At 44.3% G+C, this 25,017-nt stretch overlaps 1 protein-coding gene across 1 annotated transcript in view; it reads right to left on the minus strand.

The window, feature by feature from the left end:
* Window positions 1–5,058: 5,058 nt before the first annotated feature.
* The window catches only part of LOC118358793 (aggrecan core protein-like), a 33,171-nt gene continuing 13,212 nt past the window's right edge, over window positions 5,059–25,017 (minus strand). Inside the window, exons 3-18 of the mRNA XM_052480798.1 lie at window positions 22,464–22,847; window positions 20,311–20,485; window positions 19,913–20,040; window positions 16,455–16,748; window positions 15,759–16,052; window positions 15,185–15,359; window positions 14,227–14,354; window positions 13,402–13,695; window positions 12,997–13,098; window positions 10,505–10,779; window positions 9,019–9,895; window positions 7,762–7,920; window positions 6,827–6,909; window positions 6,457–6,601; window positions 5,626–5,808; window positions 5,059–5,372 (exon numbers count right to left, since the gene is read on the minus strand). Of these exons, the coding sequence (XP_052336758.1) occupies window positions 5,281–5,372; window positions 5,626–5,808; window positions 6,457–6,601; window positions 6,827–6,909; window positions 7,762–7,920; window positions 9,019–9,895; window positions 10,505–10,779; window positions 12,997–13,098; window positions 13,402–13,695; window positions 14,227–14,354; window positions 15,185–15,359; window positions 15,759–16,052; window positions 16,455–16,748; window positions 19,913–20,040; window positions 20,311–20,485; window positions 22,464–22,847 (3,788 nt within the window). The 3' untranslated portion in view covers window positions 5,059–5,280. The remainder of the gene's footprint in view (window positions 5,373–5,625; window positions 5,809–6,456; window positions 6,602–6,826; window positions 6,910–7,761; window positions 7,921–9,018; window positions 9,896–10,504; window positions 10,780–12,996; window positions 13,099–13,401; window positions 13,696–14,226; window positions 14,355–15,184; window positions 15,360–15,758; window positions 16,053–16,454; window positions 16,749–19,912; window positions 20,041–20,310; window positions 20,486–22,463; window positions 22,848–25,017) is intronic.

The raw sequence follows: 25,017 nt of genomic DNA on the forward strand, positions 1-25,017 counted from the left end.
CACACACACACACACACACACACACACACACACACACACACACACACACACACACACACACACACACACACACACACACACACACACACACACACACACACACACACACACACACACACACACACAGGCCATGCTTGTTTGGCGAGCCTGCAGGCGATGAAGGTATGCACTGTAGAGACCTAAGAGAGATATTGACTTGCTTCTTTATCCACCTTGCTATTCCAGGAGGGGTCACAAATATACTGAATAGCGAGTTTCTACACACACTGTCAATGTTGGATTAAGGTTGTTGATACCTGAACCCCTCGTCAATGTTGCTAGGTGTTGGATTAAGTTTGTTGATACCTGAACCCCTCGTCAATGTTGCTAGGTGTTGGATTAAGTTTGTTGATACCTGAACCCCTCGTCAATTTTGCTAGGTGTTGGATTAAGTTTGTTGATACCTGAACCCCTCGTCAATGTTGCTAGATGTTGGATTAAGGTTGTTGATACCTGAACCCCTCGTCAATGTTGCTAGGTGTTGGATTAAGGTTGTTGATACCTGAACCCCTCGTCAATGTTGCTAGGTGTTGGATTAAGGTTGTTGATACCTGAACCCCTCGTCAATGTTGCTAGGTGTTGGATTAAGGTTGTTGATACCTGAACCCCTCGTCAATGTTGCTAGGTGTTGGATTAAGGTTGTTGATATCTGAACCCCTCGTCAATGTTGCTAGGTGTTGGATTAAGGTTGTTGATATCTGAACCCCTCGTCAATGTTGCTAGGTGTTGGATTAAGGTTGTTGATACCTGAACCCCTCGTCAATGTTGCTAGGTGTTGAATTAAGGTTGTTGATATCTGAACCCCTCGTCAATGTTGCTAGGTGTTGGATTAAGGTTGTTGATATCTGAACCCCTCGTCAATGTTGCTAGATGTTGGATTAAGGTTTTTGCAATATTGCCATATGATATACCTGGTATAATACTGTGTAAAATGTAATACATTTAAATACAATACCTAAATCAAAGATAGCTTGGATTCATTCAATCACAATTGCAGGACATATACTTTCTTAATCTCTAATATAACTACTGAGGCGTTCAGATTTGATATTTGTTGACATCAGAATCCGTCATCAGAACGTTGTCACACGCTGCATGAAACTTTATCACGTGTACAGTAGTTGTTGTATAAACACACACAGTTTATACTCACGTACATGGACATTGTCTCATACACAAACACACACACACCCTTCTCACACAATTATGTGATATTTGTGTCAGTCTTGCTTATTTTAAAGGTGTCGTAGTGGTGTTGGTGTGTGTGTGTGTGTGTGTGTGTGTGTGTGTGTGTGTGTGTGTGTGTGTGTGTGTGTGTGTGTGTGTGTGTGTGTGTGTGTGTGTGTGTGTGTGTGTGTGTGTGTGAGAGAGAGAGAGAGACTTCCATAAACCAGTCAACCATTCACCAGACGTTGACATCACGTTGCAATGTGGGAGCGTTGTGTTGTTCTGTGAGAGCATTGTGTTGTTCTGTTGAATGAGTCTGGTAGGAGGGGAGCTTGAGTGCAGGACCCTGCTCCCCAAACGGTGAACATGTCTCTGCCCAAAAGGATCCTCGTCAACCTATCACATTGTCTTACTCCTACTTCTCTTTTAGCCTTCACAGCTTGTTATGCTACTGGTGTCAATTCATTTTCAAATGCTCCAGTACCCATTCAACCCCTCATAATTCCCTTCCTGAACACGAAGGGACTTGGGGTTGTGAATAAGATAATTCCCTTCCTGAACACAAAGGGACTTGGGGTTGTGAATAAGATAATTCCCTTCCTGAACACAAAGGGACTTGGGGTTGTGAATAAGATAATTCCCTTCCTGAACACAAAGGGACTTGGGGTTGTGAATAAGATAATTCCCTTCCTGCACTCAAAGGGACTTGGGGTTGTGAATAAGATAATTACCTTCCTGCACTCGAAGGGACTTGGGGTTGTGAATAAGATAATTCCCTTCCTGAACAAGATAATTCCCTTCTTGAACACAAAGGGATTTGGGGTTTTGAATAAGATAATTCCCTTCCTGAATACAAAGGGACTTAGGGTTGTGAATAAAATAAATGTATGTTTATTTTTAATCTGATAGGACTCAGAAGCGTAGTTTGAGAGAATTCACAGTGAGAAATAGACAAACACAAACCGAGAATCTATCGGCGACTCAATTCACTAAGAGTAGATCTCAAGGATTGGCCCCAAAGTGACTGGTCGTCTGTGTACTTTTGGATGTATTGTAAGGTCACATGGCTTGTAGGACATTAGCCTGTTCCCACACTGCATGTGCTGTCGTCAACTCTTCTATCGATGTCATTCCATACATAAATCCTCAGCTTTTGTCTTACACCAGATAATGCTATTTTGTATAGAAATGGCGCCACCTGTGGGAATAAAATGCAGCTACAATTGTGTCCATGGAATTCTCACCTCTAGATTGTTCTGAAGCAGAGAGATGGAAAGAGAGAACACCTCCTATCTTAGCCGCTGATCGCTTCTGTGACAGCATGGGCATCAATGTTGAGAAATTTTTCCTCTTCGTCATGCTAAAAAAGGCTTAGTTGGTGGTGTAAAGTACTTAAGTAAAAATACTTTAAAAGTACTACTTAAGTAGTTTTTTGGTGTATCTGTACTTTATTTATTTTTTATAACTTCTACTTTTACTTCACTACAATCCTAAAGAAAAGTATGTACGTTTTACTCCATAATTTGTCTCTGACACCCATTTTCCTTAAATTATTTATGCTTAGCAGGATAGGAAAATAATCAAATTCACGCACTAATCAAGAGAACATCCCTGGTCATCCCTACTGCCTCTTATCTGGGGGGGCTCATGAAACATGAATGCTTAATTTGTAAATTATGTCTGAGTGTTGGAGCATGTCCCTGGCTATCCGTAAAATAAAATAAAAAACACAAATTGTGCCATCTGGTTTGCATAATATAAGGAATTTGAAAGGATTTATACTTTTACGTTTGTTACTTAAGTATATTTTAGCAATTGCATTTATTTTGATACTTAAGTATATTTAAAACCAAATATTTTTTGACTTTTACCCAAGTATTATTTTACTGGGTTTTTTTTATGACGGTATCTTTACTTTTACTCAAGTAGGACAATTGAGCTTAGTGAGCCCTCTATCTATCTCCATGTTCTGAATTCTTTGGGGGGGAAATATCCATGATGACAGCACAATACTGTGCCATTATGGTATAGAGCTGGAGAAACTCTGTTGGACAATTCAGAAACAGACAAACATTGCTCTTCTTTACATACAGGAGTTGTTCCCTATTTGGTCATAAGATCCAACACTAGCAAAAAAAAAGCTAATTAACAAACATTAAAAACAACAGAAAAAATACCCTAATTATCATAAAAACTATATTTAACAATGTGCTTGACTTCAGAGTATCCAGCTGCAACCCCAAACACTTTGCTCTGCCCAATGTCTCCCCTCAATTAGACCTGGTCTTCCCAAGGCACAGAGTGACACTCCGAGATTAACATTGTCAGTCGGACTAAAAAATCATGTCGAATGCGCTTTGGTGTTTATATATACACTGCGGGTCAAAAGTTTTAGAACACCTACTCATTCAAGGGGTTTTCTTTATTTTGACTATATTCTACATTGTAGAATAATAGTGAAGACATTAAAACTATGAAATAACATATGGAATCATGTAGTTACAAAAAAGTGTTAAACAAATCAAAATATATTTTATATCTGAGATTCTTCAAATTACCCACCCTTTGCCTTGATGACAGCTTTGCACACTCTTGGCATTGTCTCAACCAGCTTCATGAGGTAGTCACCTGGAATGCATTTCAATTAACAGGTGTGCCTTGTTAAAAGTTAATTTGTGGAATTTCTTTCCTTAATGGGTTTGAGCCAATCAGTTGTGTTGTGACAAGGTAGGGGGGGTGTACAGAAAAGACCAAGTCCATATTATGGCAAGAACAGCTCAAATAAGCAAAGAGAAACGACAGTCCGTCATTACTTTAAGACACGAAGGCCAGTCAATACAGAACATTTCAAGAAAGTTGAAAGTTTCTTCAAGTGCAGTCGCAAAAATCATCAAGCGCAATAATGAAACTGACTCTCATGAGGACCGCCATAGGAAAGGAAGACCCAGAGTTACCTCTGCTGCAGAGGATAAGTTCATTATAGTTACCAGCCTCAGAAATTGCAGCCCAAATAAATGCTTCACAGAGTTCAAGTAACAGACACATCTCAACATCAACTGTTCAGAGGAGACGTGGGAATCAGGCCGTCATGGTTGTATTGCTGCAAAGAAACCACTACTAAAGGAAACATGATGGACATTAGACCGGTGGAAATCTGTCCTTTGGTCTGAGTCCAAATTTGAGATTTTGGGTTACAAGCGCTGTGTCTTTGTGAGACGCAGAGTATGTGAACGGATGATCTCTGTATGTGTGGTTCCCACCGTGAAGCATGGAGGAGGAGGTGTTATGGTGTGGGGGTGCTTTGCTGGTGACACTGTCAGAGACTGTCAGAGATTTAGAATTCAAAGCACATTTAACCAGCATGGCTACCACAGCATTCTTCAGAGATACGCCATCCCATCTGGTTTGCGCTTAGTGGGACTATTATTTGTTTTTCAACAGGACAGTGACCCAAAACACACCTCCAGGCGGTGTAAGGGCTATTTGACCAAGGAGAGTGACAGAGTGCTGCATCAAATGACCTGGCCTCCACAATCACCAGACCTCAACCCAGTTGAGCTCCACAGAGTGAAGGAAAAACAGCCAACAGGTGCTCAGCATATGAACTCCTTCAAGACTGTTGGAAAAGCATTCCTCATGAAGCTGGTTAAGAGTGTGCAGAGATGTCATCAAGGCAAAGGGTGGCTAAATTGAAGAGTCTAAAATATATTTTCATTTGTTTGACATTTTTTGGTTACTTCATGATTCCTTGTGCTTTGATGTCTTCACTATTATTCTACAATGTAGAAAATATTACAAATAAAGAAAACCCTTGAATGAGTAGGTGTGTCCAAACTTTTGACTGGTACTATATATGTATACACACATATGGTGGGAATCAGGGGTGGAAATTGGGGAATGAAATCATTTTGACATGTAAAAAAAAATAGCTTTAGGTGATTTCAAGGATTTTTGGGGTAACTTTTTGGGGTCCATTGGGGTCCATTTCCATCCCTGGTGGGAATGTTGAGTATCAATGTTTATATGCAAGAGTGCTCCATTTGGTTCTCTTTTGGTGTGTCTCTTCAGTCCTGCTTAGAGAAGCTTCCTCCATGTCCGACTGTTGGCTGCTTTAGACCGTCTTCTGATGGACCTCTTGTGTAGCTTGTTGCTGGGTGTGGCACCGGCTGAGGGAGAGAGAGGCGCATTTTGATGACATCATGAACATAGTGAGTGGGGTATTGATAGTTTCTCACAACTCGCCTACTTTACTGTAATGTTATTGACTTGTTTCCCTAGAGATGTTTATTTCTCATGATGTCTATATTTGTCACGCGTGTTGACGTTGTGTCTCCTGTGTTGTTACTCCGTATGTGTGATGTCATCTGCATGGTTATGGACGAGACACTGGTGACTTAACAAGGAGCAGGTCAGACTCACGTTCTATACACTCCACCTGGGGCTCCTCCCACCGCCCGTCGGGACGGCAGCGTACAACAGGCGGGTGGCGCTGTGTGAAGCCTGCGTCACACTGGTAGCGGACTATAGAGTTGACAGGGTAACGGTCTCTTCTGCTGCCCATCGGCCTGGCGTTGGCCACCTCTGGGGGCGAGTGGCACATGACTGGGAAGAGAAGGGGAAACCAGAATAATTTGCCAAGATCATCATCATGTGTTTCCTACAAATAGTGAGTGGGCCAACAATAAGGTTCTTGGGGGGTACCAATTAGGTTTAACACACACTTTTAACACGTTGAAAGGTGCAATATGCAGAAATTGGTCCACCATTTCCTGGTTGCAATTTTTTTAATGGTTCTCCTAATTACAGTTTATATGACAAAACAAGCAATGGACAGTGTAGAGAATCACTGTACCATCCAAACCTCAGTAACCAACAAAAAATATTGTATTTCCAACAGTTTGAAGCTGGTTTACAAAACCAAAAGAAAAAGAAGCATAGATATTTTTTTAAACGAGAAGCATAGAAATATAGCACATAGAACAGATCTACCGCTCCTTAGACTTGCTTTCAACGAGAATGACAGATCTATAACTCACATTTCTATGTGAATTTGGTTGTATTGCAGCTATAACACTTCATTTAACACTTGATTAACCCTGATTGGTGCATAGTGATGACGAGCACCTGCGGACATCCCTATATGTCAAAAAGCGTAGTTCTATTTCTCTGTCCTGTTGGTTCAGTGACTGACAGCTGACTCAAAGAATGTGCTGTGCCCTCTGAACCTCAGCCCCAAATCCCTGCTCCTACCAGGTCCACTCTTGCAGGTGAAGGGCAGGTGGTAGTTGCAGGGCACGTAGTTCCACTGGCCGTTCTCGTGCCAGATCATCACCACACAGTCCTCCCAAGAGTTAAAGTAGTTATCCGGCTGGTTGGGCCTCCAGTTCTCAAATTCCTGCATGTGAACACATCAAAATAGGACTGTTTGATTAGAAAGTAGGATCAAATGGAATTAACAAGTCAAATGCTAATTAAAATGCTTCTTCTTCTTCTTCTTCTTCTTGTTCTTCTATTTCATTTGCAGAGAGCATTTCCCATTGCAATGCACACACCATCAAATCAAAGTAAAGTCGGAGATAAGAGTAGGGAGATACCTGAACTGGATTAAAAAACAACATACCAATGGACTGCCATCTGTCCAGCGGAACTCATTCTGCACGTCCTTGTCATTGAGTCCAATCCACTGATAGTCCTGAGCGTTAGCTAGATGGAGAAGAGAGCAGTGAACTGTCATGTATGTATCAGATATGTTAATGTCTGTGCTTAAAATAACTGAAACACACACACACACACACACACACACACACACACACACACACACACACACACACACACACACACACACACACACACACACACACACACACACACACACACACACACACACACACACACACACACACACAGGACCAGCCCTAGCCTGTTGGGGGCCCTAAGCGAGATTGGCAGGCAAACATTTTTAGTGGCCCCTCTCGATGGCGGAAAGTTTTGACGTTTTTACGTAAATTTCCGGCAATTCTACACATTTTGCCATGCATGAGCGTAGAGAAAATGTTGCAGTTTTGAAGACCCTTTTCTCCAATTCTACACATTTTGTGGAGAGAACATTTCGCAATTGTATAACTAACTTCATGCAATTCTACACATTTTGCCATGACTTTCTGCAATTCTACACATTTTGCCATGACTTATGCCATGTTAGTATCTGAGTGAGAGTGACTAACAAAATCAATGGGGGGCCCCCTGGAGATCAGGGCTCCTGGAGGCCAGGGCCCTCTGGAGGTCAGGGCTCCTGGAGGTCAGGGCTCCTGGAGGTCAGGGCGCCTGGAGGTCAGGGCCTCTTGGCTTGTGCCTTGCATGCTCGGTCAGTAGACTTTTCTAGACTAACTTACTAATGTTAAAATGTTAGCCGACATGGCTAATTGAGTGACTGGCATAGGAGGGAAATCTGCTGATGCCTAAACACATTTTGACATTGTTGTATTCTACTATTCTAACTCTCAACAGTAATCCCCCCCCCCTTCCACCCCACACACATCCTATCTCTTTACTCACAGTTGACAAACTCCTGCTCCTGTTGGGAGGTGATGCTGACCAGGTGGGCGTTAAGCTCTTGGCAGCGCTGCTCAGCGTCAGGCCAGGTGTCTCTCTCAGCAAAGTGCAGGTAGCAGCTCCCCATGAATTCTACCCAGCCCTCGACGCAGCCCTGCACCGCTGCACACACGGACAGACAGATCGACACATTAACAAGTTTACTTTAGAAACTTAGATGTGTCTCAGCAGCCAGCCACTCTCCCTGCCTTCTTATTAAAGGAGTTTACTGAGACGGAGTGGAGCCTACTGGGAGAATCAAATCAAAGTTGATTTGTCACATACACAGGATACAGCAGGTATAAATAGTACAGTGAAATGCCTACCTGCAAGCTCTCCTCAACAGTGCAGAATATATCCCAATAATAAAGAAATGTCAAATAAAAAATAGAACAAGTAACGAAAAAAGTAGTATCACAGTAATAACTTGTGGTAGAATATGTAGACTACATGACCTATTATATACATTAGGACTGTGCCATTTCAGGTATCCTGAACAAAAATATAAACACAACATGTATCATGAACTGACATTTTGTGCAGAAATGTGTTTATATCCCTGTTAGTGAGCATTTCTCCTTTGCCATGATAATCCATCCACCTGACAGGTGTGGCATATCAAGACGCTGATTAAACAGCATGATCATTACACAGGTGCACCTTGTGTTGGGGACAATAAAAGGCCGCTCTAAAAATGTGCAGTTTTGTCACACAACACAAAGCCACAGATGTCTCAAGATTTGAGGAAGCATGCAGTTGGCATGGTGACTGCAGGAATGCCCACCAGAGCTGTTGCCAGATGATTTCATGTTCATTTCCCTACCATAAACGGCCTCCAACATTGTTTTAGAGAATTTGGCAGTATGTGCAACCGGCCTCACAACCACAGACCATGTGTCACCACTCCAGCTCAGGTCCTCCACATCCGGCTTCTGATTGGCTTGGCCTGGCTCCCAAGTAGGTGGGCCTATGCCCTCCCAGGCCCAGCTATGGCTGCACCCCTGCCCAGTCATGTGAAATCCATAGATTAGGGCCTAATTAATTTATTTCAGTTGAAATTCACTTCTTTCCTTATATGAACTGTAACTCAGTAAAGACTTTGTAATTGTTGCATGTCGCGTTTATATTTTTGTTTAGTATACATGCTGTAACTATTGACCTATAGAACACTTCTAAAGTAAGATATGACCAAGTGATAAAATATTGCTGTAAGCAACATACCGTACACTACAGCAGGCTCCTCCACCACAGCAGGGGTCACCATCGAGACGGCAGATGCTGTCGTCATGCTAGGGAAGACTGCCCATGGTGCCGTGACATAGATTGTCTCTGTGGAACCTCCCTGCCCTTTCTGCTCTTGGCCTTCCTCCAAAACATCCAGCTCATCCCCTCTGTCGATGTTGCCAAGGCTGCCAATATTCTCTGGGTAACTCATGGTTGAACCAGGCAGCAGCACCACAGACAGGCCCTCTGCAAATGGTGACTCCCCCAGGGAGAGCCCACTGGCCGAGGTGCTCCCTTCATGTTGGCTACTGCTGCCTCCACTGACCTCTACGTAACCCCGTCCCTGCTCCGGACGCTGCTCCCCTTGACGTGCCGTCACCTCCATCATCACGTCATCTGTCAGGAAGATGACCTCGTGGCCTGAATGGGATTTGTCCCTGCTGGATGGGAATCCAGAGCCACTGTGAAAACCGGAGGGGAAACCGCTTGGAAACCCAGAAGAGAAGGTCTGGTAGCCGGAGACTTCCTGCTCTCCCGAGGGCTGACCGGTCAGGTCGATGAGACCTGAATGCGTGAAAGATATGTCAGGACTTCCGGAACCAGAGGTGCTGGTAACATCCCCGCTGAAGAGGCTATACAATCCAGACATTCCTCCGGAGCCACTGATGTCCACGCCTCCTTTTCCAAACTCCTGTCCGGTAGGCTGCCGTTTGGAGATGTCCACCATCTCTCCGTCCACAATGATGATGACAGAGTCCCCGCTACCACTCAGGTCCCCAGATACTCCGCTGCCACTACCCGAGTGGGGAAGGACACTGGACGGTATCCCACCGCTGAACTCTCCCAACCCCACCCCAGATCCACTATCCCCAGACTCGTTGAACTCTCCCATTACAGACCCACTATCCCCAGACTCGTTGAACTCTCCCATTACAGACCCACTATCCCCAGACCCGCTGAACTCTTCCACCCCGGATCCACTATCCCCAGACCTGCTGAACTCTCCCACCTCCACCCTGGATCCATTATCCCCAGACCCGCTGAACTCTCCCACCCCGGATCCACTATCCCCAGACCTGCTGAACTCTCCCACCCCGGATCCATTATCCCCAGACCCGCTGAACTCTCCCACCCCGGATCCACTATCCCCAGACTCACTGAACTCTCCCACCCCGGATCCACTATCCCCAGACCCGCTGAACTCTCCCACTCCAGATCCACTATCCCCAGACTCACTGAACTCTCCCACCCCGGATCCACTATCCCCAGATACGCTGAACTCTCCCACCCCGGATCCACTATCCCCAGACTCAGTGACCTCTCCCACCCCGGATCCACTATCCCCAGACCCGCTGAACTCTCCCACCCCGGACCCACTATCCCCAGACCCGCTGAACTCTCCCACCCCGGACCCACTATCCCCAGACCCGCTGAACTCTCCCACCCCGGGCCCACTATCCCCAGACCCGCTGAACTCTCCCACCCCAGACCCACTATCCCCAGACCCGACTTTCGGGAGGTAGGTGACAGTGGTACTCCCCTCTCCCGCCTCCTGAGGATCTCCAGAGCCAGAGCCGGACAAGACAGGTCCACTGCCCTCGAAGGTGACTTGGAAGCCAGACCCTGAGCCCTCGCCGCTTGCCCTACCAGATGTGTATCCACTATGGCCAGGCGTTCCACTGCCACTACCACTGGCAGAATGATCAGCTGAGGCTGAACCAGACACATCCACAGAGACAGGTGGCTTGACGGGGCTCACTGAGAAACCACAGAGGAAGAAGAACATGTAATAGTAAGACACTGACTACAATACAGCTTGTGCATTCTGATTGAAATAGAGGCAAAAGGAAACTGAGAGGAGGGATACCTAGTCAGTTGTACAACGGAATGGCCTTCAACTGAAATGTGTCGTCCGCATTTAACCCAACCGCACCTCTGATTCAGAGAGGTGCGGGGGGCTACCTTAATCGACGTCCACGTCTTCGGCGCCCGAGGAACAGTGGGTTAACTGCCTTGCTCAGGGGCAGAATGACAGATTTTTTACCTTGTCAGGTCGGGGATTCGAATCGGGGAGTCGTTGGGCCAGTAACCTTTTGGCTGCCTAGGCTACCAAAACTGTTAAATTTAGTGTAGTCGGCAGGATACATGGATTGGAAAGCTGCCGCAGTCATCCCCCTCTTCAAAGGGGGAGACACCCTGGACCCAAACTGCTATAGACCTATATCCATCCTGCCCTGCCTATCTAAGGTCTTCGAAAGCCAAGTCAACAAACAGGTCACTGACCATCTCGAATCCCACCGTACCTTCTCCGCTGTGCAATCTGGTTTCCGAGCCGGTCACGGGTGCACCTCAGCCACACTCAAGGTACTAAATGATATCATAACCGCCATCGATAAAAGACAGTACTGTGCAGCCGTCTTCATCGACCTCGCCAAGGCTTTCGACTCTGTCAATCACCAAATTCTTATCGGCAGACTCAACAGCCTCGGTTTTTCGGATGACTGCCTTGCCTGGTTCACCAATTACTTTGCAGACAGAGTTCAGTGTGTCAAATCAGAGGGCATGCTGTCCGGTCCTCTGGCAGTCTCTATGGGGGTGCCACAGGGTTCAATTCTCGGGCCGACTCTTTTCTCTGTATATATCAATGATGTTGCTCTTGCTGCGGGCGATTCCCTGATCCACCTTTACGCAGACGACACCATTCTATATACTTTCGGCCCGTCATTGGACACTGTGCTATCAAACCTCCAAACGAGATTCAATGCCATACAGCACTCCTTCCGTGGCCTCCAACTGCTCTTAAACGCGAGTAAAACCAAATGCATGCTTTTCAACCGATCGCTGCCTGCACCCGCATTCCCGACTAGCATCACCACCCTGGATGGTTCCAACCTTGAATATGTGGACATCTATAAGTACCTAGGTGTCTGGCTAGACTGCAAACTCTCCTTCCAGACTCACATCAAACATCTCCAATCAAAAATCAAATCCAGAGTCGGCTTTCTATTCCGCAACAAAGCCTCCTTCACTCACGCTGCCAAGCTTACCCTAGTAAAACTGACTATCCTACCGATCCTCGGCTACGGCGATGTCATCTACAAAATGGCTTCCAACACTCTACTCAGCAAACTGGATGCAGTCTATCACAGTGCCATCCGTTTTGTCACTAAAGCACCTTATACCACCCACCACTGCGACTTGTATGCTCTAGTCGGCTGGCCCTCACTACATATTCGTCGCCAGACCCACTGGCTCCAGGTCATCTACAAGTCCATGCTAGGTAAAGCTCCGCCTTATCTCAGTTCACTGGTCACGATGGCAACACCCATCCGTAGCACGCGCTCCAGCAGGTGTATCTCACTGATCATCCCTAAAGCCAACACCTCATTTGGCCGCCTTTCGTTCCAGTACTCTGCTGCCTGTGACTGGAACGAATTGCAAAATCGCTGAAGTTGGAGACTTTTATCTCCCTCACCAACTTCAAACATCAGCTATCCGAGCAGCTAACCGATCGCTGCAGCTGTACATAGTCTATAGGTAAATAGCTCACCCTTTTTCACCTACCTCATTCCCATACTGTTTTTATACTGTTTTTATTTATTTACTTTTCTGCTCTTTTGCACACCAATATCTCTACCTGTACATGCCCATCTGATCATTTATCACTCCAGTGTTAATCTGCAAAATTGTATTATTCGCCTACCTCCTCATGCCTTTTGCACACATTGTATATAGACTGCCCATTTTTTCTACTGTGTTATTGACTTGCTAATTGTTTACTCCATGTGTAACTCTGTGTTGTCTGTTCACACTGCTATGCTTTATCTTGGCCAGGTCGCAGTTGCAAATGAGAACTTGTTCTCAACTAGCCTACCTGGTTAAATAAAGGTGAAATAAAATAAAATAAAACATGTACAGGAAATACTTGTGGGGATATAGAAATACTGTAGACCTCGTAATAAAAATATATATTACCAGGCATCAGGCTTTCTATTCTGGTTGTCATGTTGATCATTTCCTCCTTGACAACTAGAGTAACGTTGAGTCTGGTTTCAGTGTGAATAATCACACGTTCCGCTACAAAACAAAGAAAACCAACACAATATCATTTTCACACTTTTAACAGTGGCTGTATTTGTCATTATTAAAGCTTATGGCTCAATGGTTGTCTATATTATTTCTCAATGTATTAACACAGAGCCTTATATAAATGTATGCTTAATCAGTTGAGATTTAACAGGAACCATTTTGGTAACAAGAGTTCTAAGTAAATTACACAATCTGGTAAGAATTCCTCTAATTGTCACAGATTGTAATTATCACAAGCTTTGGTGGCTTTCGCAACTCTCTCCATGACTCTGAACAGATCCAAACTCATACCTCTGAAGCAGTATGCATCGTATCTGGAGTGCTGGTCTGGGTTTTCTGTCTGGTTGGGGAAGGCGTAGATGGTGTGTACCCCGGCCTTGCCGCCTCCACAGTGGGGCCTTGGGACATGGATGGGGTAGCGGACGCTGCGATCCTGTAGCCAGCCTGGACGGCACTTGTCGAAGCCCTGTCTCCAGGCGGCATAGAGCTGCCCTGTGGTGGCTAGCGTGGTGTTGAGCTTCTGGCAGTGGGCTACGGCCTCCTCATAGGAGAAGCTGTCATAGTCACTGGAATAGAACAGCTCCCCTGGAAAGTGAGGGAGAAGAAAGAGCAGGTTGTTTTACTCAGGAGTGATGGTTCACTTTACATCTTCTGCTATGGTCTGTAGAAGAAGACAAAATCACTTCTGAAGCTAAGGTTTGTAGAAGAAGAATAAGTCACTTTACATCTGAAGCTAAGGTCTGTAGAAGAAGAAGAAGTCAGTTTACATCTGAAGCTAAGGTCCGTAGAAGAAGAATAAGAAGAAATCACTACATCTGAAGCTAAGGTCTAGAAGAAGAAGTCACTTTACATCTGAAGCTACGGTTTGTAGAAGAAGAAGAAGTCACTTTACATCTGAAGCTAAGGTTTGTAGAAGAAGAAGTCACTTTACATCTGAAGCTAAAGTTTGTAGAAGAAGAAGTCACTCTACATCTTAAGCTAAGGTCTGTAGAAGAAGAAGAATAAAAAATCACTACATCTGAAGCTAAGGTCTGTAGATGAAGAAGATGATGATGAAGAATAAGCAGAAGAAGAAGAATCAGCAGAAGAATAGGGTCCATGGGCCATGTCTCTCACCCTTGAGGCGGTCCACATAGCAGTAGACGTCATATTGCTCAGTAGCAGGTCTCAGGCCATAGGACCTCACCCCTGGGACATTCTCCAGGTTGCCTGAACACTTATCTCTGGGAGACAGGATGGGGTACCTGAAGGTCAGGGTTGGTGGTAAATGTGTGGTTAGAAAACAGTCATACTTCTGTCCTCTTTAATAAAAGCAGTCTTATAAGTAGAGTTTAATCATTCAGGAAGTGTTCCCAAAGTTCCAACATTTCTCAGATATCCCAGTCAGAAGATTTCTGGAATCATAAGGGAATATGCAGGAATTCTCCAAGGAATCCTCCAAGGAATTCTCAAAGGAATTCTCCACCGAATCCTCCAAGGAATTCTCCACGGAATCCTCCAAGGAATTCTCCAAGGAATCTTCCAAGGAATCCTCCAATGAATTCTCCAAGGAATCCTCAAAGGAATCTTCCAAGGAATTCTCCAAGGAATTCTCCAAGGAATCCTCCAAGGAATTCTCCAAGGAATCCTCCAAGGAATTCTCCAAGGAATCCTCCAAGGAATCCTCCAAGGAATCCTCCAAGGAATTCTCCAAGGAATCCTCCAAGGAATCCTCCAAGGAATTCTCCAAGGAATCCTCCAAGGAATCCTCCAAGGAATCCTCCAAGGAATTCTCCAAGGAATCCTCCAAGGAATCCTCCAATGAATTCTCCAAGGAATCCTCCAAGGAATTCTCCAAGGAATTCTCCAAGGAATCTTCAAGGAATCCTCCAAGGAATTCTCCAAGGAATCCTCCAAGGAATTCTCCACGGAATCCTCCAAGGAATTCTCTAAGGAATCCTCCAAGGAATTCTCCAAGGAATCCTCCAACAGGGATTTCTGAAAAATCCAGGACCGTGAATAAAGTTTGCAGAATGTTGTAACCCTACTGAGAGGGCCACCTTTTGACTACTGAGATTCACACTATCTATCTCACCTGACAGTCTGGTCCCTGAGCCAGCCTGCATCACAGTGGTGGAGGCCTGCCTCGTAGGCTGCCTGTAGCTGCTGGGAGCTGGCGATGACCGCACCCACACTCTGACAAGCCATCTGGGCTTCCACGAAGGACATGGCATAGCGACTGGAGTCAGCACGGTAGTGAAACACCACACCTTTAGAGAGGGACAGAAGGAGGGAGGGAGGGAGGAGTACGGAGAGAAGGAGGGGGAGAGAAGGCAGGGAAGAGACAGACCGAACCAAAGACAGAATTTAAGTTATTACACTTGAAAATGAAAATGGCAACTACTGCTGGCAGGTAGCCTAGTGGTTAAGAGTGTTAGGCCAATAACCAAAAGGTTTCTGGTTTGAACCCCAGAGCTGACTAGGTTCCCTTGAGCAAGGCACTTAATTGTAATGGTACTTATAAATTGATCTGGATAAGCTGGGGCCTGTTTTGGTTTTTGCCCTAGAACTACACAGCTGATTCAAATAATGAGTTGGTTATTTGAATCAGCTGTGTAGTGCTAGGGAAAAAAGCCAAAACGTGCACCTGGGGGGCACAATACACTAACCTGTAGGAGCCATGGCAGTGTCATTGTCATGAGGGAACTCGAAGCCCACATCAGGATTAGCTGTCACCCTGCTAATGATCTCTTCCCCAACGACCGGGGTAACCTTCGTAACCGTGTCAGTCACACTGGGTGGGACGGGTAATGCCATGGTGATGGTGTCCAGGGGGGCTTGGGTCAGCACCTCCCCCCTTGCCTCAGTTTCAGGGGCGGTGGTTAGCCCTGGATAGACCATAGGACTGGCTGTGATGGTGGCCACCTCTGGGAACGGGGTGGTCTTGACTGCACCGTCGTCCTCTAATGAATTAGATCATTGGCAGCAGATAAAGTTAAAGCCACACTCTGTCATACTGGAAATCACTCTGTTTTTTTAACACAACACATGTAATCCACAGGGCCTTTTTGCTGTATAAGGAAGTGATTCCTTTTCTAACACTATAACAATATACTTGTGACCTCTTTTTTAAACTATTTTTGGTGCCTTGACCAAGTACAGTAGTTCAAGCTTGAAGAGATCGACAGCAACAGTGGTGCATTGTGGGATAGGTGCTTCTACACCTGCATTGCTTGCTGTTTGGGGTTTTAGGCTGGGTTTCTGTACAGCACTTTGAGATATCAGCTGATGTAAGAAGGGCTATATGAATACACTTGATTTGATTTGATATGCAGTCTTCAGATATAATCTGGTGGCTGGGTTACCTTGGTAGCAGATAGCATCATAGTGGGAGTCCGGGTAGGGGTAGCCTGTCTGGTTAGGGAACAGGTACACGGTCCTCACTCCCAGTAGTCCTCCACCACACTGGGGCCTGACAATGTTGATGGGGTAGCGGACGCTTCCGTCTGCCAGCCAGCCCGCGTTACACACGTCCATGCCAGACTTCCAGGCCAGGTACAGCTGCCCTGTGGTGGCCAGCTTGGCCCCTAGTTTGGCACACTGGTCCATTGCCTGGTAGAAGGTGAACTTCTCCACGGACATGGAGTAGAACACTCTGCCTGGGGAAGGCAAAGAGTGAGAAACACAGACTCAGGCGGTCAAACAGATAGATATGAAAGTGCAACAATTGTCCTTGCAGTAACTAATGCCAGTAAAAATACTTGTTTTTAGGGGAAGAGGTTCAAATCGGTCAATGTGCACTTGAGCAAGGCACTTAATCCTAATTGCTCCTGTAAATCTCTCTGAATAAGAGAATATGCTAAAGGAATAACATGTCAATGTAAAATCATTTCAGAAACAGATAACGAATTGAGGAGAGTAGACTATGTACTCTGTTCTTCAAAGCTGAGGGAGCTGTCTTGACACTGAGCAGAAGCAAAATTCATCCCCATTTAACTGCAGAGTCATCCACTGACTGCCAAATTCTCTAAAATGACTTTGTAGGCGACTTATGGTAGAGAAATTAACATTCAATTCTCTGGCAAGACCTCCGGTGTACATTCCTGCAGTCTGCATTTGAATGTAATGATCATGCTATTTAATCAGCTTCTTGATATGCCACACCTATCAAGTGGATGGATAATGCTTAATAACGGGGATGTAAACAGAATTTAAGCAAAATAAGGATTTTGTGCGTATGGACAATTTCTCGGATCAATTATCTTTTATTTCAGCTCAAGAAACATGAGATCAACACTTTACATGTTGCATTTATATTTTTGTTCAGTATATATGAAACAGTCCTATTGTTTTTGTATTTTTCTCGTTTTGACCATGTTGTGGGTGAGGAGCGGGACTGCTGTCCACCTATTGACTATAGCTGTTATAAATCACTTAAAGTGGAACTGACATGAAACTATCAGTTATTCATAATATCAGTAAAAAAATATAAGAAATTCCCAGTTTATTTTTCAAAATGAACTTTTATTAAGGTTTGACAAAAATGCTGTGATTGTTGGCAGAATAGATGGATGCCGTTCAATGCATGTGTCACGCCCTGGCCTTAGTATTCTGTGTTTTCTTTCTATGTTGGCTAGGCCAAGGTGTGACATGGGGGATTTATGTGTCTTGTTTTGTCTAGGGGTTTTGTAGTCTATGGGGTTGTGTTCAGTTGAGTGTTCTAGGTAAGTCTATGGTTGCCTGGAGTGGCTCTCAATCAGAGGCAGGTGTTTATCGTTGTCTCTGATTGGGAACCATATTTAGGCAGCCATATTCTTTAGGTATCTTGTGGGTGATTGTTCCTGTCTCTGTGTTTTGCACCAGTTAGGACTGTTTCGGTTTTTCCACGTTTTCTATTTTGTATAGTGTTCACGTTTTCATCTTTCATTAAAGATGTTTATAAATAAGAGCGTCTGCTAAATGACTTAAATGTAAATGTAAATAACCACGCTGCATTTTGGTCCTCCTCTCCTTCCCAGGAAGAAAACCGTTACAGCATGATTAATATAATTCACCAATAGATTTCTTCATAGTCCCAAAATATTGCTATCAGGTTGTAAATCACAGCTGGCCTGGAACATTGTTTGCTGCCACAACCCATTCGGGATGCACTGTTTCAGTTTCAATGACTCAATATAACTGTTTAACTAAGGCTGGGAATGTCAATACAATCGAACTAGCAAGGGAAATGATCACAAGTCAGTCATAACTTGGCTAATAGGCTTACGTAATAATAGGCTAGTAATAACGTGGCTAATAGGCTATCTTACGTAATAATAGGCTAGTCATAACATGGCTAATAGGCGAGCTTATGTAATAATAGGCTAGTAATAACGTGGCTAATAGGCTAGCTTACGTAATAATAGGCTAGTCATAACGTGGCTTATAGGCTAGCTTACGTAATAATAGGCTAGTCATAACATGGCTAATAGGCTAGCTTACGTAATAATAGGCTAGTAATAACATGGCTAATAGGCTATCTTACGTAATAATAGGCTAGTAATATCATGCTAATAGGCTAGCTTACGTAATAATAGGCTAGTAATAACATGGCTAATAGGCTAGCTTACGTAATAATAGGCTAGTAATAACGTGGCTAATAGGCTAGCTTACGTAATAATAGGCTAGTCATAACGTGGCTAATAGGCTAGCTTACGTAATAATAGGCAAGTAATAACATGGCTAATAGGCTAGCTTACGTAATAATAGGCTAGTCATAACATGGCTAATAGGCTAGCTTACGTAATAATAGGCTAGTAATAACATGGCTAATAGGCTAGCTTACGTAATAATAGGCTAGTAATAACATGGCTAATAGGCTAGCTTACGTAATAATAGGCTAGTAATAACATGGCTAATAGGCTAGCTTACGTAATAATAGGCTAGTAATAACATGGCTAATAGGCTAGCTTACGTAATAATAGGCTAGTAATAACATGGCTAATAGGCTAGCTTACGTAATAATAGGCTAGTAATAACGTAGCTAATTGGCTAGCTTACGTAATAATAGGCTAGTAATAACATGGCTAATAGGCTAGCTTACGTAATAATAGGCTAGTAATAACTTGGCTAGTAGGCTATGTGTCAAGCAAGGACACACAAAGGAGTCTAAATGAGTCAACACTTGGTCATCCACTTTATGAAAGGACAGTCTGATGCGCTTGCATCAGTGAATTCAACTTCAATTGCGCTGCCTTCATGTGTCCCGTTTTCAGCCCATAGTGGAGGGAAAGTTTACAGACACATGCCACAGTCCTAGCTAGGCTGCTAAAATGTTGCGGTCTAGCTTCGGTTATTAAAGCGTGACAATTAATTCATAATTTATCAAATAAAATAAAACCTGTAACAGAGAAACATGTATGCCTTTAATAATAGCTCATTTGCATATAGGCCTACTAGCTCTGATTGGCTATGGCGCACCAGTCTGCGTAGACACTGGTCCTGGACAAGACAGACGTTTTTATTAGGTTTTATTTACTGCAGTGTCTATTATTTGTCCAAACGCACGGCCGCTTTCCCACTCTATATTGCGATAGAATTTTCACAAATGCCTTACTCTATGTCATTGGCAAGCATTCTATGAAAGTATGAAAAATGATTATCTAAGTGCTTGCTGGTTAGATTCTTTTAAGTGTCATAATCTTCCTCGGGGTATATAGGAACAGATTTGAATAAGTTCTCATGTTGCTAAAATGCTGTCAGTTCTACTTTAACAGTGATGTTTATCTATGTACACCACAAAACAGCTTGTATAATGACCATGACCAGCTACAGTGTAGTGTACCTGACATCTCCTGTGCAAAGCAGTACACGTCATAGGTCTCGTTGACCTCTCTCAAGCCATAGGTTCGCACTCCCGGGAACTCATCCTTGTCTCCAAAGCAACCTTCACGAGGCTCATGGATGGGGTACCTTGAGTAGATCACGTAAGATGGCAAAGGAAGAAAAAAATGCATACACGTCAGGCCGTCAATTAGTTTATTTTGAATCCCAAATGGTTATAACATGTCTTTGCTCAATGCCAACCCATGCTCTAGAATAACTTTCCCCACAAAACCCTTCAGGGCTGTACTAATTTCTTCATTTTTACTGTACTGGATATCCACACTGGGTGCCAACACATCGAAGATGGTTTCCCTAAAACAGTAACGACAGTACACAATTTAGTATATCACAATTGACCTGACTGTTTGGTCAGAGAGCCACCCGGCGTCACATTGGTGGAAGCCATCGTCAAAGGCAGCCTGTAGTTGTGCCGGGGCGGCGATGGTGGCACTGTTCTGGATACAGGCAGCCTTTGCCCTCTCAAAGTTCAGAGTGTAGCGCGTCGAGATGGCTCGGTAGTGGAACACAATACCTGGAGAAGAGAGAACACATCGCCCTCACCGTCATGTTGTACTGAGTATTATTCCATTTCAGAGGATTGGCTTTGTGTATAACAGGACGAGTAAGAGGATGTTTGACACGGCTGGGATCAATTCCATTTGGATTCAATCAATTCTGGAAGTAAACTGAAATTCAAATTCTAATTTTTCTCAATGATTTGGAATTGGAAACAGTTTACGGCAGGGTAGCCTAGTGGTTAGAGTGTAGAGGCGGCAGGGTAGCCTAGTGGTTAGAGTGTAGAGGCGGCAGGGTAGCATAGTGGTTAGAGTGTAGAGGCGGCAGGTAGCCTAGTGGTTAGAGTGTAGAGGCGGCAGGGTAGCCTAGTGGTTAGAGCGTTGGACTAGTAACCGGAAGGTTGCAAGTTCAAATCCCCGAGCTGACAAGGTACAAATCTGTTGTTCTGCCCCTGAACAGGCAGTTAACCCACTGTTCCTAGGCCGTCATTGAAAATAAGAATCTGTTCTTAACTGACTTGCCTAGTAAAATAAAGGTAAAATAAATCAAATAAAACTTCCTGAATTGAAAAGGAATTGACCCCAACTGTGTCAAAATCATTTTCTACTGATTTACATAAGATGTGTACTCACTGTGGAGGAGTTTCACACACATTCATATCACATTATACACTTGGTGGTTCGAGCCCTAAATGCTTATTGGCTGACAGCCGTGGAAAAGCCCTTAGCCATGGTACTTTGGCCATATATCACACCTCCTCTTGCATTATTGCTTAATTATACAATACTCTTCCCCATATAATATAATAAATAAATAATAATAATAATTAAGCAAACCATGGAATTTGAATATCTGTTTACTTCCAGAGTGGACTGAATCGAAAGAGAATTGACCCCGATAACCCTGATATATCCTTCCTGTTTGGCCCTGTCCGGGGGTGTCCTCGGATGGGGCCACAGTGTCTCCTGACCCCTCCTGTCTCAGCCTCCAGTATTTATGCTGCAGTAGTTTATGTGTCGGGGGGCTAGGGTCAGTTTGTTATATCTGGAGTACTTCTCCTGTCCTATTCGGTGTCCTGTGTGAATCTAAGTGTGCGTTCTCTAATTCTCTCCTTCTCTCTTTCTTTCTCTCTCTCGGAGGACCTGAGCCCTAGGACCATGCCCCAGAACTACCTGACATGATGACTCCTTGCTGTCCCCAGTCCACCTGGCCATGCTGCTGCTCCAGTTTCAACTGGCCTGGGCCCTAGGACCATGTCCCAGGACTACCTGACATGATGACTCCTTGCTGTCCCCAGTCCACCTGGCCATGCTGCTGCTCCAGTTTCAACTGGCCTGGGCCCTAGGACCATGTCCCAGGACTACCTGACATGATGACTCCTTGCTGTCCCCAGTCCACCTGGCCATGCTGCTGCTCCAGTTTCAACTGTTCTGCCTTATTATTATTCGACCATGATGGTCATTTATGAACATTTGAACATCTTGGCCACGTTCTGTTATAATCTCCACCCGGCACAGCCAGAAGAGGACTGGCCACCCCACATATGCTCTCTCTAATTCTCTCTTTCTTTCTCTCTCTCGGAGGACCTAAGCCCTAGGACCGTGCCCCAGGACTACCTGACATGATGGCTCCTTGCTGTCCCCAGTCCACCTGACTGTGCTGCTGCTCCAGTTTCAACTGTTCTGCCTTATTATTATTCGACCATGATGGTCATTTATGAACATTTGAACATCTTGGTCATGTTCTGTTATAATCTCTACCCGGCACAGCCAGAAGAGGACTGGCCACCCCACATAGCCCGGTTCCTCTCTAGGTTTTGGCCTTTCTAGGGAGTTTTTCCTAGCCACCGTGCTTTTACACCTGCATTGTTTGCTGTTGGGGGTTTTAGGCTGGGTTTCTGTACAGCACTTTGAGATATCAGCTGATGTACGAAGGGCTATATAAATACATTTGATTTGATTTGATTTGATTTGATATTTGGTTTAGGTGCATACCTTGAACCTGGATGTCCACCCAGTCATAGTTATTCTCGATGCCGTGCATGACCTCACAGCGATAAGTGCCCGAGTCCTTGGCATGCAGTTCTGTGATCTCCATGGTGACGTCGGTGGGCACCAGCGGGTAGTTGACCATGGTGACCCGGTCTAGGTACTCCGTCTCCACGTGAACTTTGCCCTCTGACGCCAGCAGTATGAGGGTGGCCTTGCCCTTGGTGACGTAGGTCCACTTGATGCGGTGGGACAGGGGGGTGACAGTGGGTGCGCCGGGGTCGTTGACCATGTTGTCCTGGAAGTAGCAGGGCACAACCACCTTGGTGCCCATCAGAGGGCGCAGCGGCACCTCCACGGGAATGCTGACACTCAGGTTACTGTCGAGATCTGGGGAGGAGAGTATGAGACACTTTATTTTTTTTTTTTACAACATATTTGGATCTACTTGGCTGGAAGATACTTTCTAACTGTCACACTGCTTATGAGTAGCACACGCAGGAAGATGTTTGACGAAGTGAAGTAATATGGTGGACGTAGTGGCTGTTTCTGTTTCAGTAACGTAGAGTCATGTCATCTGCCTGCATTATTCCAAACCCTATCCCGTAGAGTCATGTCATCTGCCTGCATTATTCCAAACCCTATCCCGTAGAGTCATGTCATCTGCCTGCATTATTCCAAACCCTATCCCGTAGAGTCATGTCATCTGCCTGCATTATTCCAAACCCTATCCCGTAGAGCAGGGGTGTCAAACATACGGCCCGCGGGCCGGAACCGGCCCCCAAGGAGGTTCGATCAGGCCCGCAGGATAATTTGAAAGTGGAAAAAATGCATAAAAGACATGGAATTAATATTTTTAATTCGCTGCAATTCATGGATTATCCGCTAAGGGGCGCACTCTTTCCATCAGAGTAGAAGACAAGCCGCATCACTGAGACAGACTGAAAACAGCAGACGGTATCAATGCGCCATCTGCTGCTTGTTACGACGTTGTTAATATCATTAGCCAAAATGTCGTTATCCAAACGGAGAAAAGTAGATAAGGAGTGTAGAATTTTCAAAGAAAAATGGACCACGTCCTATTTATTTACAGAGATGCACGGAAAACCTTTGTGCTTGGTGTGTTTGCAACAAGTTTCGGTATTGAAGGAATATAATATTCGACGCCACTACGAGACTCATCACAGCGAAAAATATGACGGCTTGCAAGGACAACTGAGAAGAGATAAGATTAACGAATTGCTGGCGGGTCTGAGGAAACAGCAGTCAACTTTCATCCAGAGCCGAGAAGTCAGTGAAGCAGCGGTAAAAGCCAGCTACCTAATTGCTAGCTGAAATAGCATTAGCATCGAAGCCGTATTCCGACGGTGACTTTGTTAAACGATGCATGATGAAGGCGGCTGAACTTGTATGTCCCGAGAAGCGACAAGCTTTTGCCAATATTAGCCTGACGAGGAATACTCGGCAGATTTGAAGGGCAAATTTGCCTCTAGGTCTGGACAGATTTTATCAGTATCTACTACCAGGGTACCCCAAATTAACAGCCCTGGCTGCTAAAATTTTGTGCATGTTTGGGACAACCTACCTTTGTGAACAAATTTTCTCAGTGATGAATATCAATAAAACAAAAATGCGTTCAAGGCTCACAAACAAGCACTTAAATGACATTCTGAAAGTGACAGCTAGTCAGGACATGACACCTGGTGTTGATGCACTTGTACAGGCCAAAAGATGCCAAGTTTCAGGTACAAATACAAGTCCAGACTAGACTAACACCTTTAAAATGCTGCCTTAGATACTGTTTGCATTGAAAGAATACAGCTCTGTGAAGATGAATCCTTACTGTGGTGATTTAAAAATGTGCACTTTAATGTTAGTCAGCAGCTTCAAAACAAAAGTTGTGTGATGGAATTCTACTGTTCATACAACTCCATACATTTTCAGTATGTATTGTATGTGTATGTATGTTTCATGTATGAAGTTTACAGATTTACAGGACAGGCGAACACTTTCTTCATTACACATTTAAAATCACTCTCCTTAGTTTGTAAGGTGTACGCAGGGATTACATTTAGATTTTATATGCGTATGTGTAAGTGGTTTAAAAATTCCTTTCTTTAAAAGTCTCATTTAATCTTAAAGTGCATTACTATATTTTTCAGTACCAATTAAAGTTTTGTGCCTTTGTATGCAATCAGTGGGATCAGTTGCAATGCATATTTGTGAATGATAAAAGTAAATTGCACATTTGTCTAAGGAAATATGAGGTGTTTCATGAAATGTTTTGTAAAAGGATAGTTCATTAAATTTCAATATTTTCCTAATGTTCTTGTGCATTCTTTACACCAAAACAAAGGAAAGACATGATATTTTGGTTATTTATAGCAGAGTATGGTATAATTTTAATGGTCCGGCCCACTTGACATCTCCCTAGGCCGTATGTGGCCCACGATGCGAAATGAGTTTGACACCCCTGCCGTAGAGTCATGTCATCTGCCTGCATTATTCCAAACCCTATCCCGTAGAGTCATGTCATCTGCCTGCATTATTCCAAACCCTA

Source organism: Oncorhynchus keta, chromosome 26, assembly GCF_023373465.1.
Source record: "Oncorhynchus keta strain PuntledgeMale-10-30-2019 chromosome 26, Oket_V2, whole genome shotgun sequence".
Classification (NCBI taxonomy): domain Eukaryota; kingdom Metazoa; phylum Chordata; class Actinopteri; order Salmoniformes; family Salmonidae; genus Oncorhynchus; species Oncorhynchus keta.